Source organism: Camellia sinensis, chromosome 15 (assembly GCF_055761805.1).
Source record: "Camellia sinensis isolate YWXY chromosome 15, ASM5576180v1, whole genome shotgun sequence".
Classification (NCBI taxonomy): Eukaryota; Viridiplantae; Streptophyta; class Magnoliopsida; order Ericales; family Theaceae; genus Camellia; species Camellia sinensis.
The window spans coordinates 119,389,493-119,411,195 of NC_138975.1; the positions used below are offsets into that span (position 1 = coordinate 119,389,493).

Below are 21,703 nucleotides of genomic sequence, written 5' to 3' on the forward strand. Positions count from 1 at the left end.
ATTGATGTCTGACTGTGTTATGCACGAACGAAATCAGATCTCGAATACCTTTGAATTTTCTAATCTACCAAGTAAAGAGAAAATAATAATATGAAAGTTAGAGAGCTGGGCTTTTGAAAAAAATTGTACAAATACAAGGAAAAATTTAGAATTTTAATTATTAATATTTATAAAATTTACAAGGAAGCTTTTTTAATAAATCTCATTCTGAAGACTTATATTCTATCTAACTCATATTTTTTTTAATATTCCATTAGGTCTTATTTGGTGTAAACACCCTTCCAACTTTCTGCACTTGTTTTTATTTTGAAATTAATACATTGAGAGGGGAATTTACTCCGGCTTGGTGAACCGAGCAAGTTTGGGCCTTGGGCCGATATTCAAGCATGGGTCGAGTGAGACCTCGCACTCGACCGAGATATCAGCGTGGTTGGATTAAGGGTACTAGCCTCACTAAGGTGCTAGCCCGATCTAACCTGGAGTTAAGAGCTAGATGAGCTCAACTGTGGATTAGGCCGAGCAGAAGACTGACCGAGGTCGGCAAGCTCGGTCAAATCGATTTGTGGTTATGTCTTTCAGGACCAGGTAGAAGGCATGATTCTATAGATGGACACAATGCCGAGTTAAAGATAGCTCGGCAGAAGTTAATACATGGCCCACTTGGAAAATGAGATGGAGATTCCACCATCCGTATGCGTCAATATCGTTAGGCAGTTTTGCCATTAGTGTTTGGCAATATTTGTGCCTACACGTGGAGGGAGACAACAGGGCAGTACATCCACGCATCTAGGCAAGGACGAGCAGGGTGATGCACGCGGAAACTATATAAACGGCGCAACGCATCCGTGCACAGGTCTGGATTTCTTGTTATCAGAGCTACCTGCATTTTGTCTCCTCTCTTTTTCTTCTTCTCAAGTTGTGCTAACTTGATCATTGGAGGGGTTTTCCGGCTGCACAACTGCCTGGTAGCTCACCGTTTTCTTGTTCTCAGGTTGAGCGACGTTACTTAAAGCTTGGACACGAGGAGTATGGAGAGCAAGGAATATTTCCACTTTGTATATACACAATAAAAAATAACAACAATTCCTTAATTCCATGGAGAAAAATTTTCCTTTATTCTATGGAGAAAATCTCTCATCATTCTAGGAAAAATCTCCTTATTCTATGGAGAGAATCTCTCCTTTATTCCATGGAAAAAAACTCTCCTCATTCCTAGGGAAAAAATCTCTTCTTTATTCCACAGAAAAAATCCCTTACATTCTTAAAATCTTAAATCATCTTCTTTCTGAAAATCTCTCACTAAATGTTGATGTTAACTTTCACATTACAAATGCATCCTAATAAATAACATTCCTCATGAAATCATATACACACTCAATATTACATGAATGTGTGAACATTAATATTAGGTGCGACTACCTATTTGTATTACAGAATTAATGTGAACATTTACATCCTTATGTACACACTATTTTTATATTAATATGACTACTAATAAACAACTAACTTTCGAAAAAACAAAACACATACCAAAGTACAATATGAATCTTCACAATAAACAACAAATATACAACTAATTTTCAAAACAAAATACAACTCATATCAAAATATAATGTGAATATTCACATTTTACAATTAATATACGATTACCTTTAAAACAACTACATGCACGGACGAAACTAGAATTTCAATTACGGAGGGGCCAAGATATGAAAAAAAAATTCTTTTATATATCAATTGTTATCTACAATCATATTTCAATTCAAAAATAAAAAATAATTAAGATTTGATATTATTAAAGTAAGGGAATTGTTATTCCCATTTAACTTTATTCCAAATATACTCCCTTTTTTATTTTTATTATTCATAGAAAGGAGTATATTTGGAATTAAGGGGAGTGAGAATAGTAACTATGTATAATAAAGAAAAACAATGGAGTATATTTGGAGTAAAGTGGAGTAGGAATAACGACTCCCTTAAATAATACATAAAATTTATTATTTATATAGTCTTCACATTATCAAAAAGAAATCATATCTACTCAACTTTAATATATAAATAAAAGAGAAATCATAAATTAGTTAATTCTTTGTATATGCTAACTCAATTATCTATTAAAGTGAAAGTAATTTTTTTTTTTCTTTTCAAATTTCAAAAGTTTTATTAGGTCTCATGTGAATCTCATTAATATGATATTAGCATTATAAGTATGTTTCATGTGGTGATAAATAAATTGTGATAAAAAAAATATAATTAATGTATTATTACTGTTAAATTGTGCTTTTATTAAATAAATTAAAAAAAGGATAATAATTCTATTTTTTGGTGTTCCAATTCTTTCATACAGATAAACTTATTTTTTTAAGACACAAAGTTTTCAATATTCCTAAGGTAGCAGCAGGGGCCACTTGTAATAACAAGAAAGTTTTGGGCAACATAGCATATCATCCCAATAGCATTGTTTCCTTTGAACAGGGGGGCCATGGCCCCTTATTGTCTACAAATAGATCCGTCCCTGACTACATGCATACCAATGTGAATATTCACATTGCAACATGAAAATATAAAACAAAAGTGAAAAAAGTGAAAATATATACTATTTCGATTGTTCAATGGTAACAAAAATTATTGTTCAACTAACAAGTATAGTAACAAAAACAAACAAACATACAACTAATTTTCGAAAAAATAAAATTCATACCAAAATATAGTGTGAATGTTCATAGTTTACAATTAATATACAATTAGCCTTAAAAAAAATTATACTCACACCAAATATGAACATTCACACTGTAACGTGAAAATACAAAACAAAATTAAAATAGTAAAAATCAACTATTTCGATTATTCAATGACAACAAGAATGATTGCTCAACTAAAAAGTATAGTAGTAATCAATATACAACAAATCATCAAACAATATATAAAAAATCATCAAATAGTTCAAATATATTGAGGCATATTTTTTTAAAAAAATTTGTATATAATTAATCCCGGCATAATACCAGCGAATAAACTACACAAACCGACGAAGAGATTACAATTTATGTATAACAATGGCAACAAAAAAAAAAAATTTATTGCCGGTTTACTATCATCTTTGCTGCATGTCCATCATCATCTCTATCATTGGTCTACATTTATAACTAACCTTCTCTTTCAAATATTCTTCAATAGTAGGACCTTATTATAAAATAATGGTGAATGAAGATTTTTGATCAAATGAATCCCTCACATTGAGACAAAGAAAATACTAAGATTAATAATCTTCTATATTTATATACAGTATTAGATAATATAAGTAAAAACGTTATTGATTCATTGAATCTCAAAGTTCTAACTCTATTTTTATATATTTTTGAATTAAAAATTTATAAAAATACATGTGACATATTATCATTAGTTCTTCTATTTTAATATTTTAATTAAATCATTGATTAATATGGAAATTTTTTTTTAAAATTTACAAATTTATGAACTATTTATAGTATCTATTATCATTACTATCTAAATCTATATTCTATATTTATAAATTTAAATTTCAAAATTACTTACATAGAAAGTAAAAAATGAATTTTAGCCATATCTTTTATCAAATCTAAGTCATATCTAATTTCAAATATTTTTTTAAAAAAAAATAATATATCGAATATAATTTTTATCCTCATAAAATTTGAACATATTTGTATTTTTTTAAATATATATATATATATATATATATATATATATATATATATATATATATATATGAATGTGCCATGAAACACGTGTGGCATAAAACCATTGGCCTATCTAACTATATCTAACTTTAAATTTTAAAAAAAATAAAATAAATAGAATTCCAAAATAAAGATTTAACCATACTTAACCACTAATATAAAATTTAGAAGAAAATTGAAATGAAATTTTAATAATAATTTATAAAGGGTTATAAAATTCAAGTATCCATGTTATGTCATCTAAGACCATCCCCAATGGTTTACCACATATGTCATAAAATTTAAATTTGATAAAAAAATAATCAATTTTTGCTTCCCCAACCCAATACCAAATCTTTTATCAAATTCTGGATTTCTTAAATCTTTCATCAAATAGAGGATAGATGTGTCTTTCATCAAATCATTATTCATAGTCGTTGGATTTTCACTACCGGATGTCCCCTAGATAACCACCTCAAGGTAAAAATTTGTGAAAAAATTACACTGGCCGATCTACCAACCGGACATTTACCCAATCGTCCGCCCGATTGACCGGTGTTCTAATGAAGCTTTACAAACCTCTGTTAGAGCTCTTGATATCAAATGGAGTTTTTATTCAAATTTTTACTAAAATTTAATATATATATATATATATATATATATATATATATATAAATACACCATTGGAAATACTCTAACAACTTATATGGGTATGTCATCTAACAAATTTTGATATGATAAATTATAATTATAAAATTTTATAGATATAATATAATTATGCTTAACAGAAAGCAGTTTTGTAATTTATGCAAATTTATTTGCTTCTAATTTGATACATGTATTTTATTATAGAACAAAATACTAATAGCAGACTTAAATAATGACTGAAACTTACTTAATCTTATTCATTTTTATTTTTAAAAATTATTTCTAATTTTTTGAATCATTGTCTAAAACCATGCATAGTACGGGTTTTACTCTAATGTTATATATATCATAAATGAAAAATATTTAACAATAATTTTATCTATACTATATATATATATATATATACTAGTGTATGCCCGTGCCTAAAGGCACGGTGTAAATAATATTAAGATTAAAATGTAGTTATAAAAATATATTGAAATATTTTTCTTCTTAAAGAACTTGTAACAATTTTACTTGTATTACATGCTTTACAAAACTCAAATAAAATAACAACTCCCCTAATCTTAATGCAAATTAAGAAACAAGCATATCAAATTTATAATGTTCACCAATATTGCAAATCAAAATATAAGAGTAAGTAAAAAAAAAAAAAAAAATGTAGACACTGAACAAAAAACATAAATTAAAGTTGTTGTATACTAAATCTATAATAAAAAGAGAAAAAAAATACTAAATCTATTTAATAAAGCTGTAACGCCCTCAAATAAACCCATAATAACCATAACATTAACATGCATTTATAAAAGAAAACGAATCATTTGAGTTAGTCATCAGAGTATTCTTATTGAAAGACATCACATGTAACATCTTGCAACATCAAAATAAATGCCCTAAGGGCTTACATCTTTCCAAGCTAACACTTTGACACAAAAAGGATGAGTACTAACTCATTTACAAGTTAAGCCCTAGGCTTGAATGTTTACATGAAATCTCAAAAATAACAAAATAAAACATATAACTAAAGACAAGTCTTCAAAATCCCAAACATCAAATCCTTCCAGGCTAAGTCCGTGGAGGTAGCTTATCACCTGAACCTGAAAATGATGTTCCCATAAAGGGTGAGCCACAGCCCAGTAGAAAAATACTAAACCAAATATAAGCATTGAATAAAGCCATAGCATTCAATAGATGGTTAACCAAGATAATCAATTTTATCATTAAACATGTCTAAGACACATTTCACTTTCCATTATTATCAACATGGCTCAGAACCTGGCCAAACTCACAACAGTGAATTATATATCATATTCACATTACTTCCAATATCAACAAAACAAATGAGACTCATGCTCATATCAAAACACTTCATACTTCCCATTTGATACACATTTTAGTGCTGTATCAATAATCATGTAAAAACACTTCAATATAATAAGCACACATAAAAATGGTGCTAATGGAGTCCATCCCCTATCTCCTCCCAAACGAAAATCCGGTTTAGAGGTCCATCCCCTATCTTCCCCTAAACTGTGGAGTACATCCCCTATCTCCTCCCACACAATATGCAAATGCAATGCTCAACCAATACACGTATTTTCAGTATTAATTCAATAGTCAAAATTAATGACTTAACCAATGTGATTAGTTTCAGTTATTCCTAATCCACATGCAATGTCTACAACAATCGCGACTATCCTCCACCGATAGCCCAAAACAGTTATTTCTAGACTGGAAATAAATATATCAACAATTCAATAGGTGAGTGATTTAAATCATCCAACTACACCATTTAATCAATGAATTCATCAATTTCATGAATTTAACCAAATTCCCCAATTCCCTTAAATTTATTATACAAATTAATTAATTAATACAACTAGGGTTTTTCCCAAAATTATCTAAGTAACCCCAACATCTTAAAATACCAAAACTTAGAACAAAGCTTATAAAATAGAGTAGGAAATCCCTACCTTGAAGATCACAACTAAAATAGAGAAGATGGAGATGATGACCCAAAATCCAAAGTGCTCCAAATCCTCTCTTTTTCAGATTAAAAGAAAGATCTCGCGAAGCTCTACCTTTCTTCCAAAGGAACTAGGGTAGAAGACCACAAGGAATAGATCAAATCTTAGAGAGAAGGTGAGAGTAGAGAGAGAAACTCTCAAATGGCGGTTTTTAAAGGTTAAGAAAGAAAAGGTAGGTCAAAAAGTGATCCAAAAAGTGAAATCATGGACTGATATAATCGACTCTACGCTCGAGCGTAGAAAGCCCCGCTCGAGCGTAAGACACAGAATCATGCTCGAACGTGAAGAAAGCCGCTCGAGCGTCGTTTGCACCCTTCCAGAAGTTTTGCAGGCGTTGGTACCCGCTCGAGCGGAAGAGCAAAAACAAGGGATCACGCTCGAGCGTAAAAACTACCGCTCGAGCGGAAGAACTGCAGAGCAAAATACTGGGGGATGGAAAATCATGCTCGAGCGTCAAGATTCCCGCTCGAGCGGAGAAGCAACAACGAAGGGACCGCTCGAGCGTTAAAACTTCCGCTCGAGCGTGAAGGCCAAAATCTGGGCATCACCTATTGGCATCCAAAATCAACCAACCTGTAACAGACCCGCCCAACGCAACCTATACTTCAAATACAAAGAGATTAAAGGACAACAACAACCAATAAGTAATGACAGGATCCACAGAACGTAAGTCCGGATACAATAATTTAAAGAGAAAAGACCGGGGTCGCTATAAAAGCACATTAGTAAGAACAACAAAAGAGTAATTCCAATTTCAAGTGTAAATATAAGAAATTGGTTAGACCAACTCCTCAAAGCTATTTGAAATAAAAAATGTTACACGAATCATCCAAAATCACACAATATAAAAAGTAATGAAACCCAATGATCTCAAACCTAAAAAACAGGTTATAATTTCTTCTTTGGTGTCCTTTGATGTTCTTGAAATGCAGAAAAATTTATAGAGCATTATTGTAATAAGAACAACAAAATAGTAATTCCAATTTCAAGTGTAAACATAACAAATTGGTTAGACCAACTCTCCAAAGTTATTTGAAATGAAAAATGTTACATGAATCATCCAAAAGCACACAACATAGAAGAACCAAAATAATGAAACCCAAGGATCTCAAACCTCAAAAACAGGTTGTAATTGCTTCTTTGGAGTCCTTGAGTGACAACTTTTTAAAGATGAATTCAAGTTATTAATTAAGAAAATAAATTCATCAATCTCAAGTGTAATTCATGTTTGAAGTTGTACACATGAATAAGTTGATTGGGTTGATTATATGGATTTTTATATATTAAATTCAATATTTGTCCGAAATAAGAATTAAATTCATCAATCTCAACCACAACTGAGTGGTCGAAACCTCTCCCATCGTATTCTGCTGATCGGGTCAGTTCTTCAAGTAATCCAGATTTATACATTCCCCCTAAAATTATGACGTTTGTAAAACAATAATTAAAAACTATGCTTGGCCTAAACAATAATTAATAAAATGAACAGGTATGCATTTCAAGTTGTAGGCATTTTCCCAATAATTAATAATTAATAAATTGCTAACTTAGTTAATTTTCTAATTTTTTACAAAAAAATTAAAATTAAAAATGATAAAATATTTTATAGTGATTTTTAAATTTTTAATTAAAAATTATAATTCCGAAATAGACTTTAAAATTTTATTTTTTACACACCCACCCCAAAGAGCTAAAGGGTTGAGTCGACTCAATTTTTTTTCATTCTCATTCAAACCATAATTCCCAAATGGGTTTCAAATCAAAATTCGATTAGAAGCGGGTGAGTTTTTTTTCATCCGATCTTGTCAAGTGGTTGACCAATTGATTGTAAAATTGAGCCTTATTAACTTGTGAACTATACATAACACAATACTATCTTGATTAAAAAAATGTTACATGAATCATCCAAAAGCACACAACATAGAAGAACTAAAGTGATGAAGCCCAAGGATCTCAAACCTCAAAAACAAGTTCTAATTAGAAGCACAAAGACTTCTCAAGAAGGCTCTTGGAACATTAGATGGACATTTGCATCTGTGAATAATATATGCATATGTTGATGACTGCAACTCCCAAATTCACAAAGATGTTACTACTCATGCTGTAAGTTTATTATTGGTTGAAAGCTCTAGATTTAGGATACATTGGAGTTGTAGTTTGGCAAATGACACGCAAAATTAGTGGTGACAGTTTCATTTGTAATTCTCAATATTTGCAGAGCTTGTTATGAGCAACTTTAGCCCAGACCTCTAATCCTCTACATGGTAAGTGGGATATATATACTGCTTAATTTATCTGCATTAGTTCTATTGTTTATGTTATCTATCATACACCAAAAGTGCGAGAGGTTGCTGTAAAGAGCTGAAAGACTCAAGTAGCAAACTATTATCAATCCAATGGAAAAAAGGTTTTCCCAATTTCTACATTATAAAAAAAAAAAATAAAAAAAAAACACCATTTATATCAAATTAGATCTAATTTGTCTCAGAACCTTGAAGCCACTAAAACACCAAAAAAAAAAAAAAAAAAAAAAAAAAAACATTGATGCCCATTAATAGAATTCAGAGAAAATGAAAAGAAACTGAAATTGAATCAAATAATTTAAAGAAAATGCAAAGAACTCGTTAAATGTCCACAATCAACACAATTCAAAGTGGTAGGAAAAGGGAATGAATACCTTGGAAGAAGGCGCAAAGACAGACCCAAAAATTTCAGAAGAATATGAAGGTTACCTTGCAAGCCGAGTTCGAGATGCAAAAATCGAGGACCGGAGAACTGGAGAGCACTATCGGACAAAAACAGATCGATTATCAGAACCTTGAAGCCACTGAAACAAAAATCGGATGGCCATTAACAGAATTCAGAGCTTGTTATGTGTACAACTAACCAATGATGAGCTTGGAATGTGTCCTATGCATTCACAAACACTGGAATGTAGCCCATGCATTAATAGAGAGAGAAGACTAGCTGACCTAATAATAAATAAACTATTAAGTGGCTTGTATAAGGACATGGAAATGAACTCAAAAAAATAGCAAAAAATGTTGAAAATGACTTCTTGACCTCCACCTTCTCTTGAATATTCTCTTTTAATTTATTAAGCAAATTTCTTTGTTCACTGATACATTGATGTTAAATTGTTTATAGAAGCTCTGTAAATGGCTTGTTCAATTGCTTATGGCTCTTGACAACTTACATGTGAATCATATTCTTCATCGAGATGTTAAGGTAAGTTGCATCTATCTGTATACCTAAGGATTTATGAATTATATTTCTGAAATTGCATGTTACTAACAGTCTTGTTCTTGCAGTGTTCAAATATATTCTTGGCAAAAGATCAAGACATACGTCTTGGTAAGTGATATGTTTTCTTTCTTTAATATTCTTGAGAGGCGTCAGTATTTTGCTGAATCACCATTGATTAATCTTGTTGCAGGTGATTTTGGACTTGCTAAGATGTTGACATCAGATGATCTTGCATCCTCTGTAAGTCTTGTGCTTAACATAACTGGTTCATTTTTCAAGTTCCAAATTTTGCATTAATTTTATTGTTCAAGATTTCTTTTTTGTAACTCAGGTTGTAGGAACTCCAAGTTATATGTGCCTTGAGCTTCTTGTTGACATACGTTATGGCTCTAAGTCAAACATTTGGTCTAGTGTATGTCCGTACCTAAAGGCACGCCGTAAATAAACATTTCTCCCATTCTCCTCCTCATTATTACATGCCAAAAGGAACTCACCTCTCATCCCACCATCATTGACCACCTATCTCAAACTGTCTGAAACTCTCATATTCTCCCTACTAATAATTGCAACAAAGCTATAAAAAAATTCAATTCAAGATTGCAATTAGAGAAATGCAGTCAACATCATTAAGCATATCACAGAATCATAATAATTCCATTCCACCGAGGCAATACAATCAAGTATTAACATAATTACCATACATGTAAAACAACTACAGTTTTCACTACCCAACTAATCAATCAGCAAAAATTAACAAATAAAACACAACAAAACAACACCAAATTAACACAACCGACCGAACAAAACTCGAATTTACCTAGCTAAAGCCGGTCGCTTTCACTCCAGTTAGTCATCGTCACCGCCCTCCAAATTCTGCTTCCCTCTACTCATAGAGTTCATCCTCTCTATGTACCTGGTCTGCATTACCCTCAATTTGCAGAACCCCTCAAAATTCACAGATCTGCAACACAAATTCTCTCCAAAAAAACCTTAAAAACCCTAACAATCAAACACACAAGTTTCCTGTTCATGGATCTACAAATTTAGCTAGAAAATGAAGGAATGTGAGAGCAAGTAATAGTAATTGAGGGATTGGTGATGATCCAAACACATACCTGTATATGCGTGATTGAGAGTTTATAGGGTGTCTTCAAAAAAAATTGAAACCAAAATGAAATTAAAAAAATAAAATAAAATTATTCAACAACAAAGAATAAAGGATTATTAGCTAAAAATACAAATATAATACAGATTGTGAACTGTATTATATAATACAAATTAGGTTTTTTTTAATCCTTTATTCTGGATTATTAGCTAAAAATACAAACAATAGATCTCATGGATTAAACAATGGGATAAAGGATTATATAATCCCAAAAATGGGATTATAGATCTCATGTATATAACAAAAATGGAATCCCACAAATATGTTTAGACAGAAACAATGGGATTATAGATCTCATGTATATAACAAAAGATTATATACAAAAAAAAAAAATGGGATTAAAAATACAAACAATGGGATTATATAATACAGATTATATAATACAAATTATTCAACCACAAAGAATAAAGGATTAAGAAGAGTTTACAATTCATGAGATAACTAATAAAATTAAAAGAAGGTACAAAATTTGATATGAGCATAGAGTAAGTTGGGCCTTTAGATTAAACAGTCTGAGAGTAATCAAAAATGTTCTATTTTCATTTTTTAATACCTCTGTTAGTTGGATCGCCTGATTTCTTTTTAGCAGCAAGACCTGAATCCTCTGTTACAAACCCAAAACAGTTAATCGATTGCAGCGATAGTTTTATATAATATGATAGAGAGAGAGAGGTGTTTTACTTTCGAGTATGGCAAGGGTTTTGGAGAGAGAGAGAGCTTCTCATCTGGGATTTGGACCAAAATTTTCTCAGATGGTGTGGCCATCGGATTAGCTTCCGATTGCAAAAATCTGCTGCTGCTACTCTCTCTTTTGCCTTTTGTTGAGGAGGAAGAGGATGGGTGAGATCGTTCTGTTAAAGCAGAAAAACAGAGAGATAGAGAGGGAAGGTGGGACAGTCGCGAAGTTGGATCAATAGAGACGATGATGATGAGCAGCAGCGGTAGTGGTGAGCGGTGGCAGCGGATCGGTGGTGGTGTTTGGTGAAGAATGAAAAAGGGTAAAGATAACAACAGGAGATCAGGTTTTTTTTTTTTTTTTTTTTTTGAAGAGAGAACGTGAGAGAGAAACGTGTAGAGAGGGAGTTGAAAATATGTGTTTAGACAGACGTGGGGGAGAGAGAAAGAGAGTGTTTAGGCGGGAAACAAATAGATCTCAATCGTTAGATATTGAATATGATTGATCTAGACCATTTAAATGAAATGTATCTCTCATACAGTTTATACATTTTTAAAAGCACTCCTCCCTTATTATATAGATATATATATTATACTGTAATAAAAGTTTATAATGGTAAATAGTATACATAATACTTTTAATATAGGAAAAATGACCTATTAAAATATGAATTTAAATGTGTGGGACTAGGTAGAGGAGTTATTGGACTAAATTTTCACTAAATAGGATTTATAAAGGGTTTTTTTTCAAGGTCCCTAGTATTTAGATTTTATAGCATAAAGGACATTCAATATTTTAATAATGTCTAAGGTCCTTCAAGTTGATCCAGAGAAAATTCACGTCACAGAGAAAATTGGTCCAGAGAAATTCTAGGAAGAATTTCTCTAGACTTTTCAGAGAAATTTTGAAAATTTCTTTGACCTTCCCTAAACTTCCCACTGTAAATTTCTTTGCCCTCCCCTTCTCCAAATTTCTCTGCCTTCCATATACTTCACACTCTTCCAGAGTAATTTCTCTGTCTTTCCACAAAATTACATCTCTAGAGAAATTTTAAATTTCTCTGCCCTCCCTGCCTCTCCTGGACTCAACACTCCAGAGAAATTTGAAATTTTCTCTGACTTCACCGGCCTTCAATTGGTCAAAATGAATCTAGAGAAATTTGAAAACCCAGAGAAATTTGAATTTTCTCTGGGTTTGAGTGAAGAAGCTATAAAGATTTGAAATTTGAAATAAACTCAACCCAAAGAAATTCTCCCTCTCCAATCCAAACCAGAGAAATTCTTCTTCCCCAACCCAGTGAAATTCCATTTTCTGTAATTGGGATGCCAGAGATAGAAGGAAATTTCTCTGCTTAACATCATGGGCAGCTTTGTATACATCAAGAAAATAAATACAGAGGGGGGAAAATGCAATGAAGCCTTTACATTACATATATATATATATATATACATACATGGCCAATGAATGCCTTGACATCTTCACCAAACTCATATACTAGCAAAGGGTAGTCACCGGAACGCTGTACCGCGCCGGCAGAAAGTCATATCTCTGGTCAGACATTACGCAGAAAGGATTTGTCAAAACTTCCTCTATGTACTCAGCAACCGAGATTGGCCCACCATGGAACTGAGTATATTCCACCACCAATCATGACTTCAACTTCCCAGCTTATTCAAATTATAAAAATAAATAAATAAGTTGCAACAAGAAACTATTTAGACATTTGGGGACATTTTATGGAAATTGAATTGGCCATTCTCTTTTCTTAGAATTTCTATAAACAAAGGCGTGCATATTAAAATCTAAAGCAAAACACTCGCTTTCATGGGACACACATACACAAACATTTCTGCAAACACTGAATCGACATTACGACAGCAACAACAAACCCAAAACCTGACGGGGACAAAGAGGAACCAAGATTAAATATATATATATATATATATATATATATATATATATGAAATTGTAGACCTTGATGATTTCTTGGAGGTGCTTAACAAGCTCAAAATCCGAAGAAGGCTCGTGAGAATGCTCTGAATCAAATGAAGAAGCAAATTTTCAGTTGAAATTTTCACACAATTGCAGAACATATGCATACATAGAATGGGATGGAGAGGGATTACTGTAGACACCCCATTTTTGACAGTCCTCAAGACTTGGACATCACCGTTTGAACAATAGATGATCATTCATGTTCATGTTCGTCTTGAGTTCTCGGAGGTTTCGGTCGCGCGCCTTGCCTCAAGACCTCTCGACTTGTTTGTTTTATGCTTGGTTGTACACCAAACACTTGTGTTTTGCTTCTGAGGGCAGGGAATGGCTTGTTGGCCATCCCCATACCTCACCGGCCTTGTCTTGAGGCCACCGGCTCTATTTTCTTGCTACCAGCCAAATATTTTGGTCGGTCGGCAATGTATTTGGTCGGCCGGCCATTTTTGTTGGTCAATCGGCCATATTTTTCCAGCCAACCCCTTTCCATCTGCTTTTGGCAGATATTTTATGCCAGCTGTCACAGCTAGCATCCACAATACCCCCATTCCATACACGTGTATGGAGGGATTTGCTCCCTTATGTTAGCTTTTCCAAGAAGCTTAGGAATTGGATTCCTATAACAGGAGGCCCTCTCCTCCCTTTCCAGGGGTTGAACAACTCTGATATATAGCTTATATATCTATATCTCTCTCTATATATAGTTGTGCGTGTATTAGTGTTTTAAAGGGGTTTTTGTTCTTGGTTTTGCACTAAGACACCTAGTGTTACACTATAACTTGGTTGCTGAGGTTTTAAGGGGTTGATTTCAGAGTTTTGAATTGGTTTTTGATCAAAAGGAAGTGCTGAGGTTGGTGTTCTTGAAGTGTTCTTCAAGGGTAAGAACTTACCCTTTTATTCTCCATTTTTGCTTAAGGTTTTAGACCTATTTTTATATTGTTTTGAGCTTAGTGTATAACTGATAAAAGTTTTGTATTTTCATGCTTAAGATGTTTCATTAAGGTCACTTTTGTGTTGGGGGTCGTCCACCCCCTCTTAGGCCTTGTTTGGTCTCTTTTTGTGCCTTCCTCTTTGGGCTTTATAACCCTTTTATTTTGGTCTTCTCACCACTGAAATCCAGAGGATTTTCAATGGTAGAGAAGTGGTTTTGAGGTCTTGTATAGGGGAGGGACACCACTCTCCCCTTGTGACTCATTTGCTTACATTTAGGGCTCATAAAGGTAGCATGTTTGCATAGTTTTATTTGGCTCCAGTTCAAAGGGCATTTGGTATTATTCTATCATGTTAGACCTCTGTTTCATGTTGGTTCAATGACCTATTGTTTGTATGATGCACTTGCTTTGTAATCCCTTCTATTGTCATGACATGTACCATGCATTTAGACCATCGTGCTTGCATGTTTTAGCTTGACTTCATGAAGCTTTTAGCCATGTTCATGTTTAAGCTCTGTTTGGTGTTGATTCAGTCATGTTTGCCATGTTTTGTATAGCCACCATGTATCCTAGCTAGTTAGCTTTGAGTGTATGAGGCATGAGCATGCTTTATTTGGGTTATGTCAGTGATTTGGAATCATTTATCATGCTATTTCAGTCCATGTTCCATGCTTGTATGCTTGCATTTACCACCCTTTTCAATGCTTTGAAGAGTTATTGTCTTATGCTCCATGTGTGGACCATTGTATGTGCCTCCATGATTAGGTCTTTGGGAGGCCTTCTCATTGGGTTTTGGGGCTTATTTTGATATATTATAACTCTGATTTTATCGGCCTAATTCATGCCATGATCGGTTGCAATAGGTGTAGTGCATTTGCCCTTTTGGGCCTTGTATGCGTCTTGTTTCGTGCTCGCCTTATAGCATGTTTTGGCCTCATCCCATGTGTGTTCTAGCCTTGTTTTGGTCTGCCTCAGGACTATTTTGGGTCATCTTAGCCCTTTGGGGCTTGGTTGATATGGCCATGGTGTAAGCCCTTTGGCTAGCTTTAAGCATTGAGTCCATTGGCATGTTATGCTTCACTTGTGTTTATGATTTGGCATCATTCTTCACATGATTTCAGAGTTCATTGCATTGTCATGCTCCCATGTTTGTCCCATTTTTCTCATGTTTGAGCATTGTGCATTGTTGCATAGTGTTTAGACCAATATGTGTACATGTTTGTTTCGTATGTTGGTGCCTTTCGGTTTAAGTCCATTTGGGCATGTTTGCATTCATGACATTTGCATGCTTGTATTGCATTATGTTCGCGCGATTCGGTATATTGCATGATGCTTAGCTAGTTACATCACATAACTTTGTTGTATGCTTGGCATGTTCATGTCACATTAGTTTGAATTGCATGCTTAGGTTGTGTTGCATTTGACATGTTTGTTACCTTAGTTTTGTGTACATGCTTAAGTCACATTGCACTTTTGGCATGCTCATGTTACATTGCCTTACACTCCCATGTTGCATTGCATTGGTTACATGCTTTGCATTGTATATGGCATACATACATTGCATTATGTTTGGTTTAGGGTGTCAAACCAAACATGAGGAATGAGGGACGTTCGTACTTGGAGTGACGAAACGTACCTCAATCCTCGGTCGCCGACACTCTTGATCCTACATGATAGAGTGTGTAGCATTCATTTGTTTTGTTGCATTCATTCATATTGATTTGCACACTTAACATCTTTGGCCACTATGCATCGAAATGCGTGATTGGTGGCCCGAGGGTCGAGAGCCATACTCCCTTGAGTTCATAGCATGATAGGGAGGGTGGTCGTGCATACATTTGGCTTCCAAATTTCATGACATGCACTGTCTGTCCTCTGTTGTAGCAAAACCAGTATTCTGCAGGAAGAAATGGCCGGTCGGCAACTTTCAGTGCCGACCAACTATCAATACCCAGCCGGTGGTCCCATTTTTGGTCGATGACCATATTTCCATGGCCGGTGGTGTTTTCTCTCGGCCGGTGGCATCCCAAAGTGTTCAAGGAGTGGTTCAAAAGCAACCTTAGGATTTTCACAAGTATCAGAGGTGCAGAACAGTGCAAACAGAGGCAACAGAGGCATGACAACGGGTTTCCGAGCAAGGCAATTCGAGCATGCATCATCCAATCATTCCGAAGTGGAGCTGCGGCGGCCTTTTGAATTTCATACTTAGTTTATTTTGTAATTAATTCATTAATTAATTAAGGGACTGTAATAATTAATTAGTTAGAGTAGTTAATTATCCATTGGGCTTGTGTTATTCTTTCGGACCCTCCATCGAGAGGGCGAATTTGTAATAAGTGTGTGTGCGTGTGTGAATGTCTTCCAACCCCACGTCTTTCTCCCTTTTATTTACTAGCTTTTGATGGTTAGTTTAGGGCATATTTCAATTAGCACACTTATGCTCGCATATTTGCATCATTCATCCGTATTGCATGCACCGAGCTTGGCGCATCATACTAACTGCATAGTATTTCAAATCCAACTTGAATACGTGTATCGAGTTGTTGCATTTCACATGACATCCTTAGATTAGCCGAGCCTATTCTAGTTTCATTTTGCCTGCGATGCATTAGCTATTTTAACATGGACTTGGATCATACAAGCCGGAGCGATCGACGGAAAGAGTGGAAGAGGGTTGAGAAGTGGCTTCAGTGGATTAGTTTGAGCCCTCTAAGGGTTCGACGAAAGTACTGTTTCCGATTTGGGACAGTGAAGATGAAGAAGAGGAGCATTGTCGAAAAGCTGTTGAGGGACCTTAGATATCACAAAATAATATTGTAGATCTCTTCCATCACAAAAAATGGGAGAGAGACCTTAGACTAATTTCCTCATTTATAAATAAATCTATCAAGTCACAATTAATGTGCAATTTTTTAAAAATTTTACATTGAATTGTTATTTCATTTTCTTTTTTCTTTTTTGCATAATATATATAACTCATTCTAATGGTGGAAAATCAAAATTTTTATTAAACTTTTAAAAATGTATAACCTATCTCAAAAATTTTATTTAGCCAATTCAGATGGAAAAATTAATCTCTAATCTTTTAACAAATTCATCAAATTAAGAAATATATATATGTTAAAAATTCGATAAAAGATATTATGTTTCCTTAATCTGATCATTTTTTTTGTTTTGTTTTTTTTGGAAAATTTTAATTTGATACAAATTTAATAAATGAATTAGATTTCATTTTTCTATATGAAGAATCTGAGGAAGGAGTGGAGCTGATCTTATCCATTCCTTCACTATTGGAGTCGGGCAGACTTGCACACACAAATATATAAGCCTAAACCTAATTTTTTTGAGATATTTGACACATATAAACCTAAACACAAATTTTTTAAGATATTTGTAGATTGAAGAGAGAGAGAGAGAGAGAGAGAGAGAGAGAGAGAGGATCTTTGCCTTGGGCACTAAAAAACCCAGCTGTTTTAGATCACGACAAGCGATGGGTAAGATCTCATTCTGGGTATTTTTTTTCCTTTTCATTCTTCATTTCGATCAACAATTCAATCCATATTTCTGAATTATGCCCCTTGCTTTTTGGGTTTCTTGTGAAAAGATTTTATTTTTATCTGGAAAATATTAGGGTCTGTAAATTTGTGAGATTTGGTTTCATTTGATTGCGTTTCAGAGCTGTTTGTTGATTTTTTTTGAGTGTTTGTGTGTTGATTGTTAATTGGGTTCATTTTCTTTTACCATTTTGGAAGCAATTTTTTTGAGTTTGGGATGGAATGGTTTGTGTAACTTTTTTGTTTTCAAATGTAAAGAAACAACATTTCCAAATTGTATATGCATAGAGGTGTGAAAGCTAGAAACAGAGGGATTGTTTTCATTTAGAATTAATACAAAAGTACTTAAAAATTGTTGACAAAAAAAATGGAGTTGGGGATGGTCTAAATTATAATTCAAGCCATAAGATGACCGGGAAATAAATTCAGGAGGGGCACCTATTAATTACAACGTCAAGATTTTCTTCCTATGATCAACAATAAGATCAAAATTAATTTTTGAGCTAATATTAATTATTTGGCATAGTTACAGTGGCCTCTCTTAATGTTTTAATTGATATGACACTTGGCCCTCTTTTCATCATAAATTCGTTAGTCGCATGAATAAAAAAATAATATTGCCACTTCTTTTACATGTTGCTTTAGTCAAATTGTGTTATCTGAATTGAAGATACCCTTCTTCCTACCAAGTACTTGGTGTACCATTCACGGGTCAATTCTGCATTCATCATTACTGTTAGTCCAACTACCATTCTGTTAGACTTCCTCTTGTCTAACTTTGATTGTTATTTTTATTCAAAGTTCCCTTTATTGGCGGAGTCATTATCCTGATTGCACATTAGTAAACTATTGTCTGGTGAGCATTAATTTCTATTCATCTGTGATGCCATGTTCATTTTAATTGCTTCAATTTATTGGCATGTTTTTTATGAATGTGGAACCCTAGTAATCCAAGGTGAAATTGATAATTGATCTATGCTATGAAGGCAAGAAATTCACATTTAACTAATTAGATTATGGATCCGTGACAATGAAAGATATCCTGGAGACCTATTCTACAACTTGTTTGTGCTGCCTGTGTTCTTCTTTCTTTGTTTTTTTTTTTTTTTTTTTTTTTTTTGTTTTTTTAAATCCCTTTTTGTATATTTATTTGCAATGTAGATTGTAGTGGTCACTGATCACCGTGTACCTACTAGTGAAAGTTGCTCCTATGATCACACTACCATTCAAAGAATGTATGTTGACCTCTTGGACAGTTGCACTAGGCAACTTTTATGTCTATACTAATTCATTAATTCTAGAAGAACCTTGGGTTACATAATAATATATTAAGGCCTCAATTGTGGTGTGGTGTGGTGTGTATCAGCCAAGTGATAATTTGAATAAGAAGTGTTAGTGTTGTATTATGCATTGTTGAATGTTATAATATAAATGAAAAATGTTTAACATTGTTATATTTAATTTTATGTAAATGATGGCATTTACTTCCGTTAGCTTCTTACATCTAGCATTTTCCTGTATATTGTCACATTCACATATAATGTCATCTCACACACAGCTATTCTTAAATTGTACTTTGTAAATATTAGTGAATGATTGCTTGATATCTTATTGGACTAGTCATGTCCTCCATCACGTATAAGCAGCCTGGGGCTCTTTGATGACCAGCATCTAATATTATAATCATAAAGCGTGTTGTATCAGCATATCAAAAGTCTTGTATTTGTGATATGCAATCTACGTGAAGAATATCGGAAGTTGCTAAGCTTGTAATTTTATGATTCCCAAGTTTGGGTACAGTAAGGAAACTGTAGGATCGGTGGTGTTTTATGTCTCGGTGCTACATGAACTCTATACGATTTGATTTTGTTGGAAAGTAGTTTTCAATAGTATGCTTCTTCCTGTCTTTAGCAAATACGAAACTACATTCACAATAATATTTTTGGTCTCACCGCGTCATGTTGCCAAGATCCAAATGTAACCTCTATGTTCTGTAATTATTGAAATGCAACTTAGCCACTATATTATAAAGTAACCATTCCCTTTTGCCATTTAGTTCTTGTAGGTTCTTCAAGGAGTCAATGCTAAGCATAATTGAACAGGCACCCATATTTTTTTAAGCAAACTCAGAATCAGTATGCCGGGTTTTGCTTCAAATGCCAATGTTGGAGCCAATTGGGTAAAGAATGACATTTCCAAGCCTAGTCAGCCTGCCTCAGATTATTCAGACGACGAAATTTCCTTGAACAATGGAGAGGAAGGACTGGAATGCCCAATATGCTGGGAATCCTTCAACATCGTCGAGAATGTGCCCTATGTTTTATGGTGTGGTCATACCCTCTGCAAAAATTGTGTCCTAGGGCTCCAATGGGCTGTTGTGAAACTTCCCACTTTACCCATGCGGCTTCCATTTTTCATTTCTTGCCCATGGTGCAACCTACTATCCTTCAGGTGGGTACACAAAGGGAATCTCAAATTCCCCCGGAAAAACTTCTTCCTCCTCTGGATGGTCGAGAGCATGAACGGTCATAGATTGAAATCTCATTCTCAGCTCTGTGGTGATCATCAATCACCCAATCATGGTAGACAGGCAAACCATAGCCGTGCTCCTTGTGTTCATCTCCCAGAGCAGCTGGATTCGGACCATGATCCGGGTAGTATTGTCAGAAGCTTCCTCAGTGCAGAAAGAGTCCACTTATCTCTTCGTAAGTCGTTAATATTCTTTGTTCACTTGACAGCCAAATTCCCATTGGTGATCGTGTTTCTTGTTATCGTCTTGTATGCAATACCCACCAGTGCAGCTATCTTGGCCCTGTATATTCTCATCACTGTTTTGTTTGCTCTCCCTTCTTTTTTGGTGTTGTTCTTTGCATATCCTAGTTTGGATTGGCTGGTTAGGGAAATCATCAATTGAGTTGGGGTACAACAGCACTCTCATCTTTGTCAACATACCTTTTTTGATTTTTGGAACTTGAGGAGATTTGCATTGTTAGTTTTTTTTTTCCTTGACACTGAAACATTGTCATCAAACAAATCAAATGTTTTTGCACATGAAATGATATCGGAGGAGATTTCAATGCTCCTAGGATGGCTTCGACATGATGTTCCTTTAATCGATTGAACAATTAGTAGTGGGATTGTGTAATGGCTGAGCTATTGCAGGAAAATTGTTGAATTGTCTTTGTTGTACTTGTATTTTTTCTAATAATATCATATGAGTTGAATATCCATCCGTTGTTTCCCTTGTGTTATTATCTTTATTTTATCTTTTTCAGTATGTTGTTTAGTGTTTCTGTTTTCTTATGGGTGAACTGTAGGATAAATACATTTGTCAATGCACAAAGAGTTGCTTATTATGTTCTTTAAAAATAAAAAATAAAAATAAAAATATTAAAAAAAAAACACGGAAATTTTTATTTTTATTTTTTTGAAATAATGAAAATTATTTTTGACAAAAATAATTGTCAAAAATTATTTTTACGGTGATGTAAGGGATATCAAATTTTTTATCAAATAAATAATCAAATGTCTTATTTGAGTGGGGTATAAATGTAAGACATTTGATCATTTATTTGAGCAAGGATCCTCTAAAGTGATTTTTTCCTAAAGTTTCCTAGAGTGCTACATTGTGTGGTTGAGATGATGTGACTTGCCAGTAAATCTCAACCACACAATGTAGCACTCTAGGAAACTTTAGAGAAATTTCACTCTAGAGGATCCTTGGTGCATTTATTTAGTAGAAAATTTAGAAATTATAACATTTTC

The 21,703-nt window shown here is 33.6% G+C and overlaps 1 protein-coding gene and 1 long non-coding RNA gene across 2 annotated transcripts; both read left to right on the top strand.

Moving 5' to 3' along the window:
- Positions 1 to 9,542: 9,542 nt before the first annotated feature.
- On the top strand, positions 9,543 to 10,027 carry LOC114268411 (uncharacterized). The gene is made up of 3 exons (XR_014356125.1): positions 9,543 to 9,727; positions 9,810 to 9,859; positions 9,951 to 10,027. It is a non-coding gene; the product is annotated as an uncharacterized LOC114268411 (long non-coding RNA).
- A 7,663-nt stretch (positions 10,028 to 17,690) lies between these two features.
- LOC114268417 (uncharacterized) lies at positions 17,691 to 21,166 on the top strand. The gene is made up of 2 exons (XM_082910188.1): positions 17,691 to 17,878; positions 19,995 to 21,166. Exon 2 carries the CDS (start codon positions 20,076 to 20,078, stop codon positions 20,850 to 20,852), a length of 777 nt encoding a protein of 258 aa, XP_082766314.1. The 5' UTR covers positions 17,691 to 17,878; positions 19,995 to 20,075; the 3' UTR covers positions 20,853 to 21,166.
- The last annotated feature ends 537 nt before the right edge of the window (positions 21,167 to 21,703 follow it).